This window comes from Ylistrum balloti, unplaced genomic scaffold, assembly GCF_031769215.1.
Source record: "Ylistrum balloti isolate Yb309-2 unplaced genomic scaffold, AGI_CSIRO_Ybal_v1 Utg370450, whole genome shotgun sequence".
Taxonomy (NCBI): Eukaryota; Metazoa; Mollusca; class Bivalvia; order Pectinida; family Pectinidae; genus Ylistrum; species Ylistrum balloti.
The window spans coordinates 1,604,160-1,626,326 of NW_026782299.1; the positions used below are offsets into that span (position 1 = coordinate 1,604,160).

Sequence of the window (22,167 nt, forward strand, 5' to 3'; positions counted from 1 at the left end):
GAATTTTGGAGAGAAGTATATTTATTTGTTGATAATACTCATATATTGCTGTAATTCAATATGTCACTGATGAGATGTTAATTGCATTTGGTATACTTGAAATTTCCCCAATTCAATTTTATATGTTCAGACTTTGTCCATTTTACATGAACAGAAAATTCAGTTTGTAAATGAAATACTTTTTTGAAGTGCTTGCGAGTCAAGTAAAATGCACAGCTGGACTGCCTATAACATTGCTGCAAAGAGAAGAAAAAACTAGAGTTAGTGACTTTTACATGCAGGAGCAACACTTGGAAAAATCTCAGAAACAGCAGGATATGATTGTGAATTTTATGCCATAGTCAATATGGTATTTCTGTCTCATGCCAAAGATCCTTTTGTGCAGCAATATAACTGGAAGAAACTTTGCTCACATTTGTTCTATTGTCTAGACAGGGAACACTTGTCACTCTACCAAATATATTGGCAACGGCAAAGTTTGTTCTCTTTGTTCTGTCGTTCCATCTTTATGATGCTTCGTGTTTTAGTAGCAGACATCCGCTACCAATAAAGACTCTTCGAAAGTTGAAACTTTTTGTTACCTTTTTAGCATTTCTTGAGCGAAATTTTGATGTCAGAAAATTTATAAAAAAAAATGTTCTGTCAAGTAGATAATTATACGAAAAAGTGTTGTGGTTTTGAACTATTAACATACCGGGCAAAAAAAATAAATCCGCATCGGCACACGGAAAGTGTGGGAACTGTACAGTACAGTTTCGCTCGTGCCATCTAAATTTTCAGTAACACTTATTTCTGTACATATATAGTCTGGCGCCATTTCTATAAAGTGGAAAAATATTTCGAGTTACGCTTACTTACTTGGTTGTGCGCTATACGTTTCGGCGATAACAAATTACTTTTGCTGTCCTCTCACATTCCACATTCTCTCCTTCTTGCACGTGCGCCTCTCACTTCCTGATTCGAAGCTTCTCAATGAGACCGTCAAACTTGTAAGTGATCCCGACGAGCAGACGAAAAAGTTTTCCTACCCGGGAATGTCGAATAGAGGCTTATCTTGATATATATTCCCAACATATGCAAACACGCATATAAACATTAACAATTGATGAAGAATAGAGACACGATATAATTCTGCTGCTTACTTTTCCGACATGTATGATAAACAGAATGCCCCGTCCCAACTTCTTCTTTTTGCTGATCCTCCAAATCTGAACGAACTCTGTACTATCACGGCAAAATTGAGCAAGCAGATCGTACAACAGGCATCTGCCGTACAGCCTCAGATACTCAAATGCAGGTAAGTCTAAATAACGTCAATCATGTAGTGAAAATATATTTAGAAATGTAAGTTTTTTGTGGAAGACAGAAAATATGATCGGTAATGGAAGATTAAAAAAGAAGTTTTTTGAAAAGCTTAAGTGCAGAAATTAAAGAAAAAAAATATTGCATAGGCTATAATTAACTGTTTTTGATACGTCGTGATACATGTATATTTGATAAATTCAAATATTACTCATATGTATGCAAAAAGATAACCCGTATTTGATATTTAGGGCAAAATCATTGGATAGTGACCTTCACCAGTTTGTTTGCATTAAATACATGTAATTATATTTTCAGAGAAATAATTTTCACTGAGCCTTCAATCATTGCCACTCCTGCACATGATGTCAGCAATGCATTTTACATTGTCATGGAGGTAACACATAGCAGGACTAACTCTATTTAAAGGGATATTCCACCTCAGCTGCAAAATTTCTGGTTTTTCTGCACCTTTTAAGAACTCATTCTAATGATTTTTAAAACTAATGTTAGCATTAAAGTATCACTCCTGTGGTCAGGGTCAACAGGCAAAATTGTTGGAAATTTTGGAATAGATTTCATGCAGAGTATTGGATAAATACACGTTTGTATGTTGTTCGCTAAATGTTCTGCTGGGATAAAAATTTTATTTCTCCACTCATTTGATTTTATGATTTACATAAATATTTCATTCTGTTTGTCTAATAACAATGCAAACCTGTTATGATGCAATCATGGCCATGCAAACATTTGTAAATAGGTACGGCTATTTTTAGTCTTGAGTAAAGTGAAAAGTTTCAGAATATTGTGTTTGCAAGTCCTACTAACAATGGCTGCCGTTTCAATTATCCACTATGGTAAGATTGGCACAGTGGTATTACAAAGTGTATAAATAGATTTGCCCAGAAAAAATTCCACTCCTTCTAGAAAAGTGTTAAACTTTAACTCTGATCTTAACCTGGAAAATTAATATCTTGAGCGTTGCAGATTGTGAATGGGAAACATTCTCTTTACAGCAATCACTTTTTAAAACTGGCAGATTACAGGCAAGGTTTCAGAAAATTGGTCTTGAGGTAAGTTTAAAAGCACAACATGTTAATGCTTGAATTGTATTAAACATGAAGCTAGACTGGAGCTTCAATGACAGCCACTAAACAGAAAGCACAGATGATTACTAGGTATTTGTTCAACAGAATTAAAAAAAAAAAACAGTTCGGGAACATTGACATTTACAATGAAAAAAAATTATTAATTGTGATTGATTTGGAAATACAAATTAAGCAGAAGATGTTAAAAGAAACTAGAAAGGATATTGAAGCTTGTCTACTTCATTTTAAAACTGTGAATTTTCTCAGTCATAAGCTAGAAGTTTATTTATTAATGATATCATTAAAATGATATTCAAGGCAAGCAAACCTTCAATGGTAAGCCCTGCTATGTACCAAGCCTGTCTGAGATACACACTGGTAGCCAGGGTAGCTCCAAACTGGAACAAGACTGGTGAATGGTTAATACAAGGTAATCAAATACTATGACACTTATTTTTTCAAAAACTTTCATAACTGATACCTTGACAGAAACATTTTTTTATACATTCAGTGTCGCCAGCTTCTTGTCAAAAATTTTCTGGTCATTGCCTTCAAAATCAAGGATGACAGGGTCTTTTATAGGGTAAAAGATGTTATAATCAATTCTATTGTGTCAGTGTGTTTAGACCATGTTCCATGTCCTGTTTGAGCATTATTCTATCAAAAAATTGAAGTGAAACTTTCTATCATAATATGGCCATTATCAGGTTGCCTTGACTAAATCAGGAGATTTGGTGAAACTATACATATTGATTGTACAAGTGGATTTTGTCATTTATTACCTAAATAATGCACAGAAATTAATATTTTCATGGCATCTTTGAGCTTTACATTATCAGTATATGGTAACCCAAGGTGAAACTGAGTTTTTTTCATAAGATGAAGGACAACTTACCCACTCACATGTTTAAAATAGGTTCATAATGACAACAGGGAAGAAAATCTCAGAAGGCGTATAATCTCAAGCAGTTTTAATGATACTTTATGGCAGACATTAGAGTTGAGAAAACTCTCGGTCAATGTTAAGTAAATGGGAAGTTGCAGAGTTAACAAAAATGTCAAACATCATGCAAACTCATTGGCAATTGTGAAAGTTTGTGACAACTTATAAGGTAACAACTTTTCATCACAATTGTATTAAAACTCATACATCCTCTTTTTCTTTGTTTTAAAATGTTGGAATTGTAATAATGACCTTGGTTGGAATAATGACAGTACCTAGTATTTATTCTTCATGTTATAATAATACATTCCACCTATTTAATTCAGGTGATTTTTCAGACAACCACAAAATTCATCATGTGTTTCTATATTCTTTAACCCTTCTTTTCCAGGTCGAGATTTTTTGACATCTAATGGTTATGTAAATGCTGTGAGTAAGTAAAGAAGTTAAGATATACAGTCTTATAGTAATATCATTAACCACTTGAAAAGTCCAGAGATTATTTTTCAATAGTACAAGAGCAAACCTGGTTAATTAAGGATAACAAAATGCAGTATCAAGTCAATTACATGTGTTCAATGAAAGGTATCTTTATAGGTTTTTTTGCATTTGCTAGATAATTGAGTCATTTAAGGATTATGTGGACCTAAAATCACTCAAATCAATATCTGAATTTGTCAAATTTCTTGTGATTGGATGCTTATTCATGTAAAATTTACAAGTTTTGAATAACAGTATCTTTCTTTGATTTTCACACCTTTTTTGGATTTCACTTGTTTTCCGTAGTCAGTGTTCAATTAAAAAATGGAAAATTTGCTTTCGGTTTTTCACATTGTAAACTGATTCCATGTCACTAGTCTCAGACTGTTTCTTCTTTCTGAAGGAGTCCCCAACATGTTCAGAACAACAATGCTACCAGCTAAGTAACTTATTTCAATTTCCTGATCCACAGAGTTAGACATAACAGTAAATCGAGGAGAAATGTTCTTTTCATTAGATGCCACAACTGTAAAATTCCTGCCTCTGCAGGTAAGAATATGTTCAACATTTTCTTGACACTAACTTACAAATTGAAAATGTAAATTGTTGTATAGAAGATTTTAGCCTTGAAATCATCTGTTGTATTTTATGTACATATTCTGAAATTATTGCCAGAATTGAATATTTCAGAATTTTCAAAATAATTAAAAAACAGATAAATTTTCATGTCTTGTTGTACGTTGACAACAAATTTATTGAATTTATAGAATGGTATTTTTTTTAATATGTACAAACTAGATGCCCAGTAATGGGCCTGCAACTTAAAGAAGACATTGTCGGTCCATTAAGTTAGTTTCTTCAAACTTTAAAGCCCATTCCTGCAGCAACTACAGATATAATGTGACTCATTAGTTATTAAAGAAAAATCATCCTTGTAAACTTTTTGCTATGTCAGGGTCATCCCATTCATTTGAACAAATTTGGTAGCACTTCATCCCAGCGTGCTATGGCCCGATATCAGCATTCTAAGCTTTTTTGGTTTTTTCAGAGAACATTTAAGAATTTTAACATATTTGACACTTTTGACCTTGATAGTTGGTCACGGTTAACCATTTAGAAAATGTGGGCCAATTGATTATTGAGAATTGCTCCATTTGACCTTGAAAATGGGGCAAGACCTATTATTTAAACAAACTGGGTATCCCTTCATCCCAGTATGCTACAGGCCCAACATCAGAACCCTGGGTCTTTCAGTTGTTCCATTATTTCACCTATTTTATCTATTTGGGGTCTGACCATTCATTTATACAACCCATTACCCAAAAATACTTCAGGTCAAATTTGGACAAAATCCTGTCATTCATAAAGAAGGAAGATTTAAAAGAATTCTCTTTATTTCCGCTCTGGGGCCCCACCCTCTTGCCTCAAGGGGTGATACCCACTATTTATACAAAGCTGATTTCTCTCCATCTAAGGATGCTTCAGACAAAGTTGGGACAGAATCCTAAAATTCCTACAATATAAGAAGGTGGATGGACAATGGATAATGTGTCATGGGAAAAGCTAAACAGTCCTTTAAACCATATGAGCTGAAATTGAAAATGAGATGGATTGCAAAAATGTCTGATGCATTATGTTTGTATTCAGGTGGAAGATCTGGATATATATGGAAAATGTTATAAAGAATTTATGGAGAATCCCAATGCAGAAATAGATGAGTGTGCAATTGGTTCCCCATGGTCCCATGTACTTCCAAGGTAAGGGCATATATGCATTCAGGTATCACTATCATCAGAGAAAATCCTGGAATCTGAGAGCAGTGAGTTATTTTGAGCAATTATTAGTCAATATCAGAAATGATATAAGGTGAGCCATCCTAAAAGAAAATGGATAGAAAAAGTTATTGATATCAGACATTCAGACGTATTTGCTATAATTCTCAAATGGCAGAACAAATGCTTTTGTTCAAGTCAGATTTTTTGCATTTTTAAAATTCTTCAACCGTTACCAGTAAAAGTATAAAAGCTATTTTTATAGATGTCAGAAATTATAGGATCTGTAGGTCATTAACATTATTTGAGTTATACATTTTTGCCATTATTATAGCATGAAGAAAGGAAAAGTTGTAGGTGTATCCCACACTTTGCCTCCAAATGGGCCATTCAAGTCATACAAAGACCTCAAAAGACACTGGAAAAACACTGTAAGTCATCATTGGGCAAAAACAGGATATAAATGGGGACACCTGTATCTAAAAAGGAAAATGTCATTGCAATTTCACATTGATGAAATTTTAAAACACCATCTTTTCAAGCATCAACATTTCCTTTTCATTTTAACTGCTTTTGTTCCAATATAATTGTCATTTGCACATTGAAAGATTTTTCTTAACAAATTTGATAGTTTATATTGTGCTAATTGCTCTTCAGTTTATGAGCAAAAGGTATTTGACTAGAGTACAGTGATTGATGTACACCAGATTCATGTCCAATCCAATTATTTGAACAGTATTTGAGATTTTTCTCCAGAAAACAGCAAAATTAGCTATTTTGGCTGTTTATTTCAATGGTATCTAAAGATTTAGTTGAAAATCAAGATATTTATCTACCTCATGATTTATGTACATCTATAATTTTGTGAAATTGTCCTGAGAGATTTATCATAGTTGCTCCAGAAACAGTGAAATTGGCGATATTTTGGGTTTTGATTCCACAATTACAGGAAAAATATCATCAAAAATTACAATTTTACTGTTGCTGTTTTAGAACACTAGACTTCAAGATTGAAAAGAATTAAGATTTACTGAATGCTTGTTGTTACAAGCTTGACTGGATTGTGATATTAGCTTTCTAGGTTTCCTTGTAACATATTGGTATCAATAATTTGAAAAATTTGGCAAGAGAAATTTGAAGGTTATAAAATCCAACCCACCTTAACTGCAGTTGGTTTAGCTCTTTTTAAAGGTTTGTGTGTTTTATATATAATGAATGATTTTATGTGTAATGAATGATATTATATTATTACAATTTTAAAGTATAGGTCATATGCATTCCTTTCTTTTTTTGTCCAGTATGGTTATCGTCTTCCTGAGTCAGAGAATGGAGTGATTTATTATCAAGTTCATTTTCGCCCACTTGGAGGAAGAATCTTTACATATCCTTCATTTATACATGTTTTGATGTTTCAATCTAATGTACAAATCTGTTTCTTGAAGGAAAACTCTATTAATCAAATGCGTATTTGATATGGACTATGACTTGTTTTGTAATATTCAAATGTCAATGATGCTTGTTTTGATAACAGAATTCCAAGAGGTTTTAAAAGTTTTTGAATCTCTAAATTGCTTGTGAATTGCACTTTAATTTTGATGGCTGACTGAAAAAAAAAAATCAAATTTTTAAACATTCCAAGTTATGATTGAGCAGCAAAACAAATTAGAAGTGCATTAATTAAATTTATCATATGCTAAAAAAGAAATTATGATATAATTTTCCTTTTTTGTATTTTCAATCCAAATTCCCAGTGTAACACAGCACCAGAGTTAAATAACCATTGTGTGTATTTTGTTTATGTTTATTCTTTCATCAGATATAGTTGTAGTGCCTATTCATGTGAATTCTTTTAAATGTCTGAAAATACTTAATACTTGTTTTATAAGAAACCTGAGATTTATCAATGTTGGTAATTACTGGTAGTTTTGACCTTGACCCTTATCCTCATATACCCAGAAGTTTGCCTGAGAGCAAGTGACATCCAAAGGGTTCCACGTGTGGACCCAAGACCTATATTGACAGCTTTCCTCCAAGTTGTACAGAGCAAGATGTCAAGTATTTGTGGGAGCCCTCTCCGTCTACAAACCAAGGCCAAATACCCAATCTTAGAGCTTCTGCCAGTTACCCAACAGGTAAATATACATGATGTATAAACAAATGTAGAATCATCAGGAATATCTTTTAATTTGGATACCTAGAGAAACAAGAGGCATAGCAGCCTTGACAGTCACCTGAGATAAGTAATGTTGAATATAAAGCTTAAAGTATAGTTATCAAGTATCATGAAACAGAACATGTTCCACTGAATACAGTAAGCCAGTGTCAATACATGCATACCATAAAAACTGTCATCCTATGCTAATAATTCTTATTAAGTTATTTCCAGTGGGAAATAACCAACGTTATGCTCGGAATGCAATCTTTCTATGAAAATTTCAGAACAGTTTAAAGGTATATTTCTCCCAAGGAAGAAATGTGAGACTCATTTTGGTAATTAAAGCACATTAAGATGCTTCCATTCATGAAGAGCATTTGATTATACCATATCTGGGTGTTGAGCAGAAGATTTTTGAAGTTTAAGTCAATTTAACCCCTTTTGGCCCTGCCCATCAGCCCCTTGGGGTCAGTCAGGATCAAAATGGGCATGCCATCAGGCTGTCACCCTTCATTTAAAAATTCTTACCAAGTTTGAAATATTTTCAATGGAAACTAAAACAAATTATGCTGTAGTTTTCCTTTTAAACTATAGTAAACTTTACAACCTTCCCTCAGGGAAATGTGAGACCCTGGGGCATTGAAATTCACAATTTTGGTAAAGCACTTTATGATGCTTCCATTCATGAAGAGTATTTGATTCTACCTTATCTTGGTCTTGAGAAGAAGATTTTTGAAATTTGAGTCAATTAAACCCCTTTTAGCACCACCCATAAGCCCCTGGGGGTAAGTCAGGATCAAAATGGGCATACCATCAAACCATCATCCTTCACAATTCTAATCAAGTTTGAACTATTTCCAATGAAAACTAAAACAAATTATGCTCAAAAATCTAGTTTTCCTATATAAACTATAGTAAACTTTACCCCCTCCCCACGGGGAAAAGTGAGACCCTGAGGCCATGAAATTCACAATATTGGTAAAGCACCTTATGATGCTTCCATTCATGAAGATTTTTGAAATTTAAGTCAATTTGATCCCTTTTGACCCTGCCCCTCAGGCCCTTGGGGGATTGGAACTGTACAATTAACAATTTTGGTTCATCTTAGGCCAGGGAAGGGTTCTGCAAAATTTCATTGAAATCGGATCAGGGGTTTTTAAGAGGAAGTCGAAAGTTTTAAACTGTTTACAGACACACAGCACCAGATGAAGGGTATTTGAACATGTCACCATGAGACTTTGTCTCAGGTGATCTAAAAATAGAATAACTGTTCTTTCATTGTCATTTAATATATAATTATACCCTATTATGATTCTTTCCTCAGGTTCCCAAGCAGGCAAACCTGTCAAACAAATTATCAAATGGGAAAATCATTTACCGTAGCAAAGAGGAAATGGAGATAATGTTGAACAAAACATGCAGTGCTTCACAAGTCAAAACTGATCATAGTCATTCCTGGCATTCACAGAACAAGGTCCATATCCAACAAGATGAAAATGATAGAATATTCCAGTGCAGAAATGAGATTAGTGAGCAAGGTGACCACTCCTTGTCTGATGAATCTCAGTCTGGATACAGTCGCCAACTTGGTGATGATATTCCTACATCAACTACAGAATCTTTAGAGTCAAATCCTACACTATGTATTAGCTCAATTCACCAACCTCCTATAGCTACCTCTCGTATAGTTCCTTCTTTTGCTCCAAAGAAGAGTTCCAACAGTCAAAAGTCCAACCTCATTACTTTGTCTGGATCTTCAACTAGTGCTCTAAAAAATGTGCCTGTTTTCAAACCAAAGAAAATTGGAACTATTGACTCAACTGTTACACCATCTGCCTCCGTCAGCACTGGCCCAAGAATGTTTGAACAGAATTTACAAGTGCTACCACAAATCTCTTCTTTGTTCAAGGAGAAAGAATCATATAGAGAAGAGAAAGGGTCTCTATTATCTCAAACAGACAAGGCACCATCCGCCGCATCATCCTTTACATCAAATCCTGTATCTGTGGCCTGTAGAAAGGGAAACTTCACCAGACAAACACCAAATGTTCAGAGTCTGTCGTCTTCATCGGCAAGGATACCCTCCAATAACACAAGCACAGGAATGCAATTAACAACACCATCCACACTTCAGGCTCCAGCTCTCTCTTTCGACTCAACACCAGTGACACATCAGTTGACCCCGAAAGGAACTCCTAGTACTGTATCAAAGAAACGACTGAAGCAGGTAGGGGACACTTCTGTCTACTAACTTCATCTGTGCTTAGTACAACTTTCAAGATCTACATTTCTTTCTGCAGTAACAGTCCAAAAGTCTCTGCCCATTCATTATCATACAATTAAGTTCTTTTAGTGTAACATTTCAGTAGGCCATACTTTATGAAAATCAATATAATCATTAACACATTAACATACATAGACAACACTATTAACACACACATTTTAAAACTAAACTTTTGGGGACAGCCTTAGTGGAAATAAATGTTTCAACTCTTACTGAAATTAGCATACATTTATAATTAATTGGAGCTTTGAAGATTTTCATCTGTTACTAGAGAAAAATTAATAAAACATGCACCTTTAGATCTTTTAAAAATCCCATGAAGATGATATTTGAACCTGAAAGATGTGAATATCGCTGTGCATGATCTTCAATTTCAGGATGAAGATGGATCACCAAAGGCAAAGAAACCAAGAGGTAAACCTCAGATTCAAGGAAATTTGGACATTGAAATATTTGCTAGAACAAATCAGGTATGTTTTCCTGATAATAATGAGACGTGTGTATATAAGATATCCTTTTACATCCACACAGAGAAATTTTAATGGTTAAAATATAACTCGATTATTTTAAAAATAAATAGCAATAAAATTTTGACCTTTGAAAATTACAAGCCATATGGACATATATCTCTTTATTTACAGTAGGTGACTTCCCATATATCTCTTTATTTACAGTAGGTGACTCCCCATATATCTCTTTATTTACAGTAGGTGACTCCCCGTATATCTCTTTATTTACAGTAGGTGACTCCCTGTATATCTCTATATTTACAGTAGGTGACTTCCCATATATCTCTTTATTTACAGTAGGTGACTCCCCATATATCTCTTTATTTACAGTAGGTGACTCCCCATATATCTCTTTATTTACAGTAGGTGACTCCCCATATATCTCTTTATTTACAGTAGGTGATTCCTCATATATCTCGTTATTTACAGTAGGTGATTCCTCATATATCTCGTTATTTACAGTAGGTGACCCCATATATCTCTTTATTTACAGTAATTGACTTCCCATATATCTCTTTATTTACAGTAGGTGACTCCCCATATATCTCTTTATGTTGTTTTTTTTTTGGCAACTTTAAACAGCAACTTAAAAATCTTCTTCTGAGGTACTAATTGTAGTTTTGTTAAAGAGGTTCTGTATTTTAAATTTGAATCAACATATGCATTCTCCTACATGGAAATTTCAAAAATGTTTGCTAGAAATATTTTTGACATCCACATAATAATGATCCTCAAATACTCCAACATTAATGTTTTTAGTACTAATGAAAGGTGATGAAAGTAATATGAGTTATGAGATGACATTTTCTCTTCATAATTGCTAAATGGATTATATTCATCGAAGGCAAATTGAGTCTTTACAGGCTATTTAATAGGTCACATATGTATGTCACACTAATCTATCCTTTGACATCATTACATTGCTCTTTACCTGCGTTAATACTACAGCAAATGTTATCATTCTTACATCCTATGCAATTAAATCATTATTGTAGCATAACTGCATATTCAATGTAACAATACTCAGACAATATACTTGTGGAATAGCTTACATGTGTATGACATGCGTAACTCAATTAGATCCAATTTCTCAGGTTTATATGACCATGTTTTTACATTAAATTGTTGTAACAAATGTCTCAAGATTTGATAATTATTTGAATATCTACTAAGACATATATCAAACACAGATATTTTTCTTTGTTTAAGCTACAGAAAGCCAATGCTGCAACCTTGATTGCCTGGTTGAAAGACAAAGGGATACAGTACAAGTCTAAAGACAAGAAGTCTGATCTAATTGACAGGGTCAAAACTGTATTAGGACTGGCTGTGGAACCTTGATCTGATTGGCAGAGTCAAAACCGTATTAGGACTGGCTGTTGAACCATGACCTGATTGGCAGAGTCAAAACTGTATTAGGACTGACTGTGGAACCATGACCTGATTGGCAGAGTCAATACTGTATTAGGACTGACTGTTGAACCATGACCTGATTGGCAGAGTCAATACCGTATTAGGACTGACTGTTGAACCATGACCTGATTGGCAGGGTCAATACCGTATTAGGACTGACTGTTGAACCATTACCTGATTGACAGTCAATACTGTTTTAGGACTGACTGTTGAACCATGACCTGATTGGCAGGGTCAATACCGTATTAGGACTGGCTGTGGAACCTTGATCTGATTGGCAGGATAAATACAGCATTTAAGGACTTGCCGTCGAATTTAACTTTCTGTTTACAAGGTTAACAAACTGATCACAAAACCTGGTGAAATGTCTTTCCCTGTAATGAATATTGAGGTACACAGTGTCATACGAAGCAATGGAGTTTATAGGACTGTAGATGTTTAATATTCTGTTATCAACCTTGTCCAATAAAATATCCTGTGACATAATCATATCATTTCAGTATACACCTTTGATCAATTTTCAAGCAGAGCAACAAACATATTCTAGAAAATTTGAATATTCAAGGAGAATGTGATAAATAACACTTGCTTGTCGTATAAAATTTCATTACTTGATAATGGTGTTGAAATTTATTTAATCTCACAATATTAACAACATTGGTTAGATCAGTCTGCTGTTTTGCCCTTTGAGGCTTTCATCCCACACAAACTACCATATGTGTAAACACTTTATTTACCTACTGTGTTCATCAGGGATAGGAACTTCGCTACAGCTAATTTGATTTTTATCCCAGTAATCTAACTCTGTTATTCTGTTGACTTTCACATGCTGCATATCTCTTTACCAAGTAAATGAAAGCAGACCAGTTTGATTGTGTTCCTCATAAATATTATGACATAGTTGTAAAAATAGTTTATTGTGTATGGAGATTCTGCTGAGGTTTTATTAATCCATGGTTACAATAATAAGGTGAGTGTTCTTTGTTCAATATGCACTCATTATAATCTTGATATTAACTGTAACATGCATTCTGTACTAATATCTAAAATATCTACATCTTTTTTCTTCATCCACGAGTTTTCTTGATGAGATTTCTTGTTCATGATCAGATGGTTCCATGACCTTTAGGTATCTTTGTTGTACAAGAAATAATTACATATTCCTAATTTCTGATACATGTCATGGTGATACATGAACCAATATAAACATCTTTGTGAGTCTTGTTAATTATATACATGTAATAAGTAGGTCTGTTGTTCCTCTACTTTTTAAAAATTTACTTATATCTAGAAGAAATATCACTTCATTAATTACCTCTAAATGTGGATGGGTGATGCAGTGGTAACACACTCCCTTTCACCCAAGTTTTCCGGGGTCAGTTGTGGGATGGATGTGAAAAGGTATGGAGTCACCTATCTGTGGGTTTTTCTCCGATTATTAGTACGGTTTCCTACCAAAGTAAAACTCCCATCCGGATCAAAAAGATGATTAATATCAGTGTTTCCCAATTCTGGTTTAATTAGCTCTATGCATTTGAATTTAGTGGTTTTAGAATGTCTAAGGTATTGGTTATACCACGGATAATTCCAGCTAAGTTATGAGTTACTGGTGAAGACGTTCCACGAGCTTAATGTGTGCCAGTGGTATATGTCTCAAAAAGCCTTTGATAATTGACTTTGATGAACAGACTAATTCATGCAAAGCTGACCTTGTTTGTTCTGATTCTTCAATGTGTTATTACAGTGTACAAGAAACTTTGGCTCCAGTTAAATTTTGGAATAAAGATCTAGTTAAAATGAAACATTTTCTTTCGTACAGCTTTAAAAAACTCTTGGTGATTGCTTCCTTATCAACAGTAATTTTGAAGTTACACTTCACCATGATATTATTGAACTGAGGATGTACTCAGCTGTATCACACATACAAATTTCAATTAAACATATGATATTGTTTTTCAGGTTTCACTGAAGATAATTTCAGTTTTGCGAGATAAAATAAAGAAATGATTACCATTTCATGATTTATTCATATTTGAATGAAACAATACAGATTCCCACATAACAAATTATAGATTAATATCACAGATTTGACATAGTCCTAAAATAATTATTATTACTTGTGTAATATGATTTGCAATGAAAGAAAAAAATTTAAAGCAAAATACAAGAAATCAAACATTTATATCTATTAAAACAAAGTCTGGAAAGTCACTATTTTGGAAACAAGGGTAAAATTTTCTTAAATCTCATAGAGCTTTCGAATATTGAAAAAATATCAAAAGTACCATTTTATTTTACCAAGGAAATAAGATTGTGGATATTTTCCAATAATACATGTAAAAATAATACCTCTTGTCTTACAATGTCTGAGCAACCTAAAAAAGCTTTTTTGAATTGTTACAGGTCACAGTAGCACAATATAAAGTGATTGTTACCACAAGGTGTAATCAAGCTTGTATGTGTGTACAGTTGCCAGGAATATGTAAAACAACATTTTAATACACCTTATTGTTTTATAAATGAACTGTTTTAGACACTTATTTTATTTTCATAATGCAGTAGATGATGAAAAGAACATTGATGAACACAATAATAGGAAGCATTTTAGAAAATAGTCATCCTCACCATGCTATGACTTGTAAGTGTAACATAAAAGTCAACAACCTTTTTCATAGTGTATCCTAAATTAGAGAAATTTTTAATTTAATCAGCCAAATTTTCAAAATTAAAGTCAAGTTTACAACTTTTCATCAAAGAAACCCTTCTATATATCTATAAAGAAAATCTCATAAGACATAAAATTTGCTTTAAAGAAATAGGTTTGGATGAAACGAGAGAATACAAATGGAACTTAATGTCTATAGCATTGATTTCCTGAGTCAGATTGATAAAGGGGGCTTTGTCGTAAATCTTACACAACGGACAGGTACAGCTTTTATAGATGTAAAGAGATATAGGGTCTGTTTTGTGAAAGTTGATTGAAAATCAATTTCAGAATTATATGGACAAACAAATATTAGCCATCACAATAATGATCCTCTACCTGTGACCATGAATCTTGACATTGGAATGGTCAAGATAGAATGGTAAATGAAATTCTCCTATGTAGTCAGGAAATTACCTAATGTCCGCTGACAGAAGGGCTGTATGAAGTCTGTCGTCTTTTGTTGAGTGTCAGTCTAAAAATACTGTTTAGGATTTACATTTTGTTTTAAGCCAATAGTTATCATCATAACACCAATCTTTTACCTGTGATCTGAACTTTGACACTGGAATTGTCAAGATAAAATTGTGGAAGGAGTTCTCATATAAAGTCAGAAAATGATTTACATGTTGTTTGAAACTAGTGAGGGGACATCTCTTGCATGGGCTTATGTTCATTCTGTAACCTTACCAGTCAGTTGAGAGATTTGGAAAATAACCCTTTAAAGTTTCATGAAATTTGGTTGAAAACAAGTTCTGAAAGCAGCCAAATTTATCAACCATCATGTAAAATTTGTAACAAATCTTGAGATTGAAGGTATCAATGTATTATGATCTTGTCATCACCCATCAGCTGGTCTTAAGATATTAAACATAGGAGAGATTGGCAAAGGAACTTTGGGTGAAATGAAATTTCTCTGGATGAATCAAAAGATAATCTGAATGTTGACAGATGGTGAATGAACTGTTGTCTTTATCTTGTCATGGAATTTATGTCAAAAACTGTCAGAATAATTCAGTCAGTAACACAGAGAGAGGAGAGAAAAATGAACAACACCTATCAATACTCTTAAAATTTGCTGGTGTAAAATTTGCAGATGTAACATAGGAATTTTGATTTGTTTCTTTTCACATGCGTTTCATATTAACGTAATGCCATTGTTTAGTGATTAACAGTGGGTTTAACAACACATTTAAAGAGAAATTATGTATGATACGTATTCATGATTTCTCAACAATACAATCTTATATAAAAACATTTCAACTATTGGTAATACTTGTCAAAATTTCAGAGATGAAAATTTGAGAAGCAGAAACAAACATTTTATAGATGAAGACAGCTTTTTTAAATACCAATACCAGTGCTTCAGTTGTTACAAGCAATCAATTAATTTGAGCAGAAGAAAAATCGTTTGAAGTTAACAAATTTCAAATGAGCAGAGGTGGGGGAGGGGAGAGGTTTAGAACATCAACATAGGGAGACAAAATTAGCATATATATCTATAGTAAAGTGATAAAGCTGACTCCTGCTGAACTTGTAGACAGTGGACACGACACATACTTAATGTTTGTCAGGTTTGCATGCTACAATAAATTAGGCTCCTTAGCTTAACTATCTGACATATTTGCTTCCATTCTAGAGTTCATACCATACACAATCAAATAAATATCATAAGAAACTTTGTAGGCAAAAATACCCACCACTTCACTTTTTCACTTCATTCTTTCTTCTGATAGGCAGTTACATACTATCCTTGTGGCATGTAAAATTACATAAATAATTTTAAAACAGCTGTACATAAATTGATTACACTCTGCTGCTTGGCATTTTCTTTCACATGTTACCTGTTACAGGAAGAAAAAATAAACAAAATTTTCTCTCACAAACCATAAACACTATAACAATAACTTTTCCACATTTTTGTGCTTGAAGCAAAAAGATGATCTTTCCATGTTCCATGAGCTTTATCGTCTCCTGATCAAACAGAACACTTTGCTAAACATTTGTGAAGCACTTTTCCATAGTTCTGATAACTGCATTTAGATTGTGGTTCATTCAGTGTTCTTACACTTTAGTTTGTAGTTGATTCAATATTCGTAGAGCAGACTAATAGCTTCTGAAGCTTTGGCTCGGACTTCAGGCGTGGAATCCTTCAGTAACATTATCAATGCTGCAAAAGTAAACAAAATGGTGTTTAATCCAAAGAACACTGAAAATGAAAATCTTTCATATAAAGTATGTTATTTTGTAGAATTATTTTGTATAAACACTAAAACTACTACATAATGTCCACTATCTTCAAATACTTATAAATGTTTCCATTGACAAGGCTTTAGGCTGTGCTGGCAGCTAAGATCAGTATCTATATCCTTCAAAAGCTTATCTTTTTCCATGTTGAAATGTCTGTTGTTCTACCAACTGAGTTAATCATAGACCAACATTTTACTGTATAAATGATGGCATTATAACAAGGTTTCACTGTACAAATGATTGCAGTATCACAAGGTTTTACTGTAAAATGGAAACCGTATAACCAGGTTTCACTGTATAAATGATTGTAGTATAACCAGGTTTTACTGTACAAATGATGGTAGTATAACAAGGTTTTACTGTAAAATGGTGATAGTATAACTAGGTTTTACTGTATAAATGATGGTAGCAAAACCAGGTTTCACTGTATAAATGATGGTAGTATAACCAGGTTTTACTGTATAAATGACAGCAGTATAACAAGGTTTTACTGTATAATGGTAACAGTATAACCAGGATTTACTGTATAATTGTAACAGTAAAACCAGGTTTTACTTTAAAATGGTGACAGTATAACCAGGTTTTACTGTAAAATGGTGATAGTATAACCAAGTTTTACTGTATAATGATGACAGTATAACCAGGTTTTACTGTATAAATGGTGATGGTATAACAAGGTTTTACTGTATAATGGTAACAGTATAACCAGGTTTTACTGTATAAATGGTGATGGTATAACAAGGTTTTACTGTATAAATGGCAATGGTATAACAAGGTTTTACTGTATAATGGTAACAGTATAACCAGGATTTACTGTATAATTGTAACAGTATAACCAGGTTTTACCATACAATTGATGGTAGTATAACAAGGTTTTACTGTATAATGGTGATAGTATAACAAAGTTTTACTATATAATGATGACAGTATAACAAGGTTTTACTGTATAAATGGTGATGGTATAACAAGGTTTTACTGTATAATGGTGACAGTATAACCAGGTTTTACTGTATAATGATGACAGTATAGCCAGGTTTTACTGTATAAATGGTGACAGTATAACCAGGTTTTACTGTATAATGGTGACAGTATAACCAGGTTTTACTTTAAAATGGTGGCAGAATAACAAGGTTTTACTGTATAATGGTGATGGTATAACAAGGTTTTACTATATAAATGGTGATGGTATAACAAGGTTTTACTGTATAATGGTGACAGTATAACCAGGTTTTACTGTATAATGATGACAGTATAGCCAGGTTTTACTGTATAATGATGACAGTATAACCAGGTTTTACTTTAAAATGGTGGCAGAATAACAAGGTTTTACTGTATAATGATGACAGTATAACAAGGTTTTACTGTATAAATGGTGATGGTATAACAAGGTTTTACTGTATAAATGGCAATGGTATAACAAGGATTTACTGTATAATGGTAACAGTATAACCAGGATTTACTGTATAATGATGACAGTATAACCAGGTTTTACCGTACAATTGATGGTAGTATAACAAGGTTTTACTGTATAATGGTGATAGTATAACAAAGTTTTACTATATAATGATGACAGTATAACAAGGTTTTACTGTATAAATGGTGATGGTATAACAAGGTTTTACTGTATAATGGTGACAGTATAACCAGGTTTTACTGTATAATGATGACAGTATAGCCAGGTTTTACTGTATAATGATGACAGTATAACCAGGTTTTACTTTAAAATGGTGGCAGAATAACAAGGTTTTACTGTATAATGATGACAGTATAACAAGGTTTTACTGTATAAATGGTGATGGTATAACAAGGTTTTACTGTATAAATGGTGACAGTATAACCAGGTTTTACTGTATAATGGTGACAGTATAACCAGGTTTTACTTTAAAATGGTGGCAGAATAACAAGGTTTTACTGTATAATGATGACAGTATAACAAGGTTTTACTGTATAAATGGTGATGGTATAACAAGGTTTTACTGTATAAATGGTTACAGTATAACCAGGTTTTACTGTATAATGGTGACAGTATAACCAGGTTTTACTGTATACTGTATAAACTCTATTACTGTAAATTATCCTGTTAGGAATTATTCACTTAAAAAAATATATAACATATACCATATTTACCTGAGCAGATGTGTTCTTTGGAAATAAGGGTATGGTTTTCTGACGGTAAATTTCCAAGTAAAAATCCTGAAATGATAAAAAAGGATGTTCATTACATCAAGTAAAATCTCCAATATTTTCTGGTTATAATCATGGCTTTCATGGAGTTTAATTACTCACCTATAAATAATGCTGCGTTACTTTTTATCTCTGACCATGAACTTCTAAAGAAAGCCACACATCCCATTGCATAAAAGTTAACTTTATCTGGGAAATCTTGGATCTGAAAAAATAAAAACAATGTATACTATGATATTTAAAATATTATTTAATTATGTGCTGTTTATCTATGTATTTTGCTATTTCTATGAAGTCACAGTTGATCTAAATAAGCAGCATAAAGATTCTTAAACTTGTATCATTTTTTTCATTTAGAGAATCTCAAATTGTTCAATTCTCCAACATGTGATTTATTTATTAAGGATGTGTTTAAGTTTTCTCTGCATACCAACCTGTCACAACTGAAAATTGATGCAAACAATCACTGTGTACATACATAATCTCACATAAATTGTGTTTTCATTTTAATGATTTTATCATGAACAACAGAAGCCTTATAAAAACCAGTTTTAAAGGTTTTGATTCCTGATTTGACTTTTAAAAGTTAAAAAAGAAAAATCACTGACAAACATTAATTACCTGAAATTCTAATTAAGATACTCAAAAGCAACTTGCCTAAATGGTGAATTTACTTACTATTACTTTGGATAAATCATTCATGAACTCTCCATAATGTAGGTTAGCATCCTCTAGTAGGTGTTTCTGGAATTTGTTGTTGATGTCCTCGGACTCCATTAATGGACCAAGCTGTCTTAGGGCTCCTTTACAGGCCTACACAGTAAAGTTTGTTAACACTAAATAACTTCTGCCATACTAACTGATGAACATTGCCTCTAACCCTCACTCAATTTGTTTTCTCTATTTTTTTTTAGCAGGAAACCTTCATACCATACACATCTCTTTGATAACTAGAATACTAACACATGTCAGGGATGGCCCCCACATCATGTAAGACTAAAAATATGCGCAATCATATTGTTATTGAATTTTCGTTTATTGCATTACAGACACAATAATTTGCCATTGAATCGAAAATCAATATTTCAAATTTTACCTTAGCCTTTGACCTGGTGACCTTGACATGTACTTGGTAAATGTCTCATTGGATTTTAACTAATTATACTTCATTGTGTAATACATAACAACTGGTTGATGGCCCTAATGACCTCTGATGTGTTGACAGGCCATTAAGAATGTCATTAATAATAACATTAATACATAAGAAATACCAAGACAATATTTCAAATTTGACCTAAACCTTTGACTTAATGACCTTGTCTAGTGGTTGAGTGACACCTCATTTGATTTCAGTTAATTATGCTTCATTGTGTTATAACATTCAGATACGATTAGCTGTATATTCCCATTTCTATTTATAGTAACAGTGACCTTGACCATTGATCTCAGAACATGAAAAGCACTTTTTGTGAAGAAACAATGGAGAAAACCTTAGTGTAATCCTCCAAATAAAACTAGATATTCTGCAGAATCCAACTTACTACTTATAGTAACAGTGACCTTGACCTTTGACTTCATGTATAAAAATCACTCCCACTCTGGCACTTCCTTGGAAGGAGCATTGGGTAAATTAAGTACAAGAGCAGATTTCCCAACAAAATTAAGATATTGTGCCAAGGCAGACAACTTGATTACTATAAGGCACTTGCATCTTTGATGTGGGGCCAAAATTAGGGTAGTTCAGCAGAAGATTGCAGTCACATATATGCTAAACACAGAAAGTATTATGCAGATGTTATAATTATTTACACACAGACAGAGGTAAAGTCAATTACCAAAGGTACTCCACTTTTCATATCTCCACTTATTAACAGGTACTGCACAAATGTTTTTTTCTGTCATTCTAAAGATTAACTTACTGTTGCACAATACATGTAGAGCCTAACCACTATAATTAGCATATGCAAACATTATACAGTAAAGTTATAGCAGGATCAGATGTATGGAACTGTTACAGTATGTTTCCTTCAATTGATTTTATATCTGGTAATGTTAATCATATCAGAACATTTAAATACCTCATTTAGGCCTAAGGTAATTATCACTTCACATGGCACATGATGTGTGAAACTTAATTGTATGACAGCAATCAAAAACTTTCACAAGGATTGAATTTTGCAACTTTGAATGTATACCTGGATATAGCCAAATCAAACCCCTCAATAACTATCTTCAACTATACAGTATCTGAAACAGAGTACTGTTACAACATACCTTGATAACCTCCTTTTTAGGGTCATTCAGGTGCAGTAATAGGCTGACCAGATTGCTGTGGATCTGTTCTAAGAATGGAGCTTTAGAGGGACCATCTCCGAACCGAGACAAGTTTCCAAACAGGATGTAAGATTGAGCCCGCACTCCTTCTTTTTCCTGGACACAATACAGTCAACAATGCTTACAAACAACGACTATAATGACATCATAATGTCAAATTTAAATAAAGGAAGTTATGGCGTTTCATAAATTGCTACCTTACTGATAAAATGTTACATAATATCAAGGATAGGTTTAACTTCATCTTATTTCAAAACCAACTATAAGGATGTTGTCAAATTTATCTTGTAATAAACCGAATATGGAGGGGTGGGCTTGTTACAAAATAGCAAAACATTGTATAATGTATATCAGAGCTGCAACAGATAAAGTGACACGCTTATGAACAGATGTGGGCTCAACACTAGAAGCTTAATGAATGAAAACAAAAATCAGATACCTTTTCGAAGCAAGGGCGGATTCTGAGAGCAACATTGATTAGGATGGCACGGATGTGGCTCTCATCTATCTCCGGCAGAATACGAGATAACCCGCTCATCGCCTGAATAGTGATATCATCATCAGGGTCCTCTTTATCATCCATTCCTGCCATCATGGCTGACAGCACTGTGGTAGAGTACCGCTGAACCTGATAAACAATTCAGAGCGATGATTTACCAACTATTTTTGGTCTGCACGACTAATGGTAAATCCAACATTTGAACATGTATGTTATTATATGATGTCTCCTTTAGTTTTAGAATGTTTAT

At 33.2% G+C, this 22,167-nt stretch overlaps 2 protein-coding genes across 3 annotated transcripts in view; one reads left to right on the forward strand and one right to left on the reverse strand.

Annotated features, from left to right (window-relative positions):
* The first annotated feature begins 1,151 nt into the window (after positions 1–1,151).
* Positions 1,152–11,874, forward strand: LOC132554943 (uncharacterized protein C18orf63-like). Its single transcript, XM_060219272.1, has 13 exons — positions 1,152–1,297; positions 1,621–1,699; positions 2,319–2,375; positions 2,709–2,820; positions 3,725–3,766; positions 4,286–4,362; positions 5,461–5,570; positions 5,920–6,016; positions 6,884–6,966; positions 7,534–7,717; positions 9,074–9,967; positions 10,402–10,494; positions 11,743–11,874. Exons 1-13 carry the CDS (start codon positions 1,152–1,154, stop codon positions 11,872–11,874), a joined length of 2,106 nt encoding a protein of 701 aa, XP_060075255.1.
* A 2,180-nt stretch (positions 11,875–14,054) lies between these two features.
* LOC132555011 (maestro heat-like repeat-containing protein family member 1) overlaps positions 14,055–22,167 on the reverse strand; it is a 52,377-nt gene continuing 44,264 nt past the window's right edge. For both annotated transcript variants that reach the window (XM_060219344.1, XM_060219343.1), the window contains 6 exons: positions 21,858–22,046; positions 21,359–21,514; positions 19,763–19,897; positions 19,187–19,289; positions 19,028–19,093; positions 14,055–16,820 (listed from right to left, as the gene is read on the reverse strand). In XM_060219344.1, coding sequence (XP_060075327.1) covers positions 16,738–16,820; positions 19,028–19,093; positions 19,187–19,289; positions 19,763–19,897; positions 21,359–21,514; positions 21,858–22,046 — 732 coding nt within the window. In that variant the 3' untranslated portion in view covers positions 14,055–16,737. The remainder of the gene's footprint in view (positions 16,821–19,027; positions 19,094–19,186; positions 19,290–19,762; positions 19,898–21,358; positions 21,515–21,857; positions 22,047–22,167) is intronic.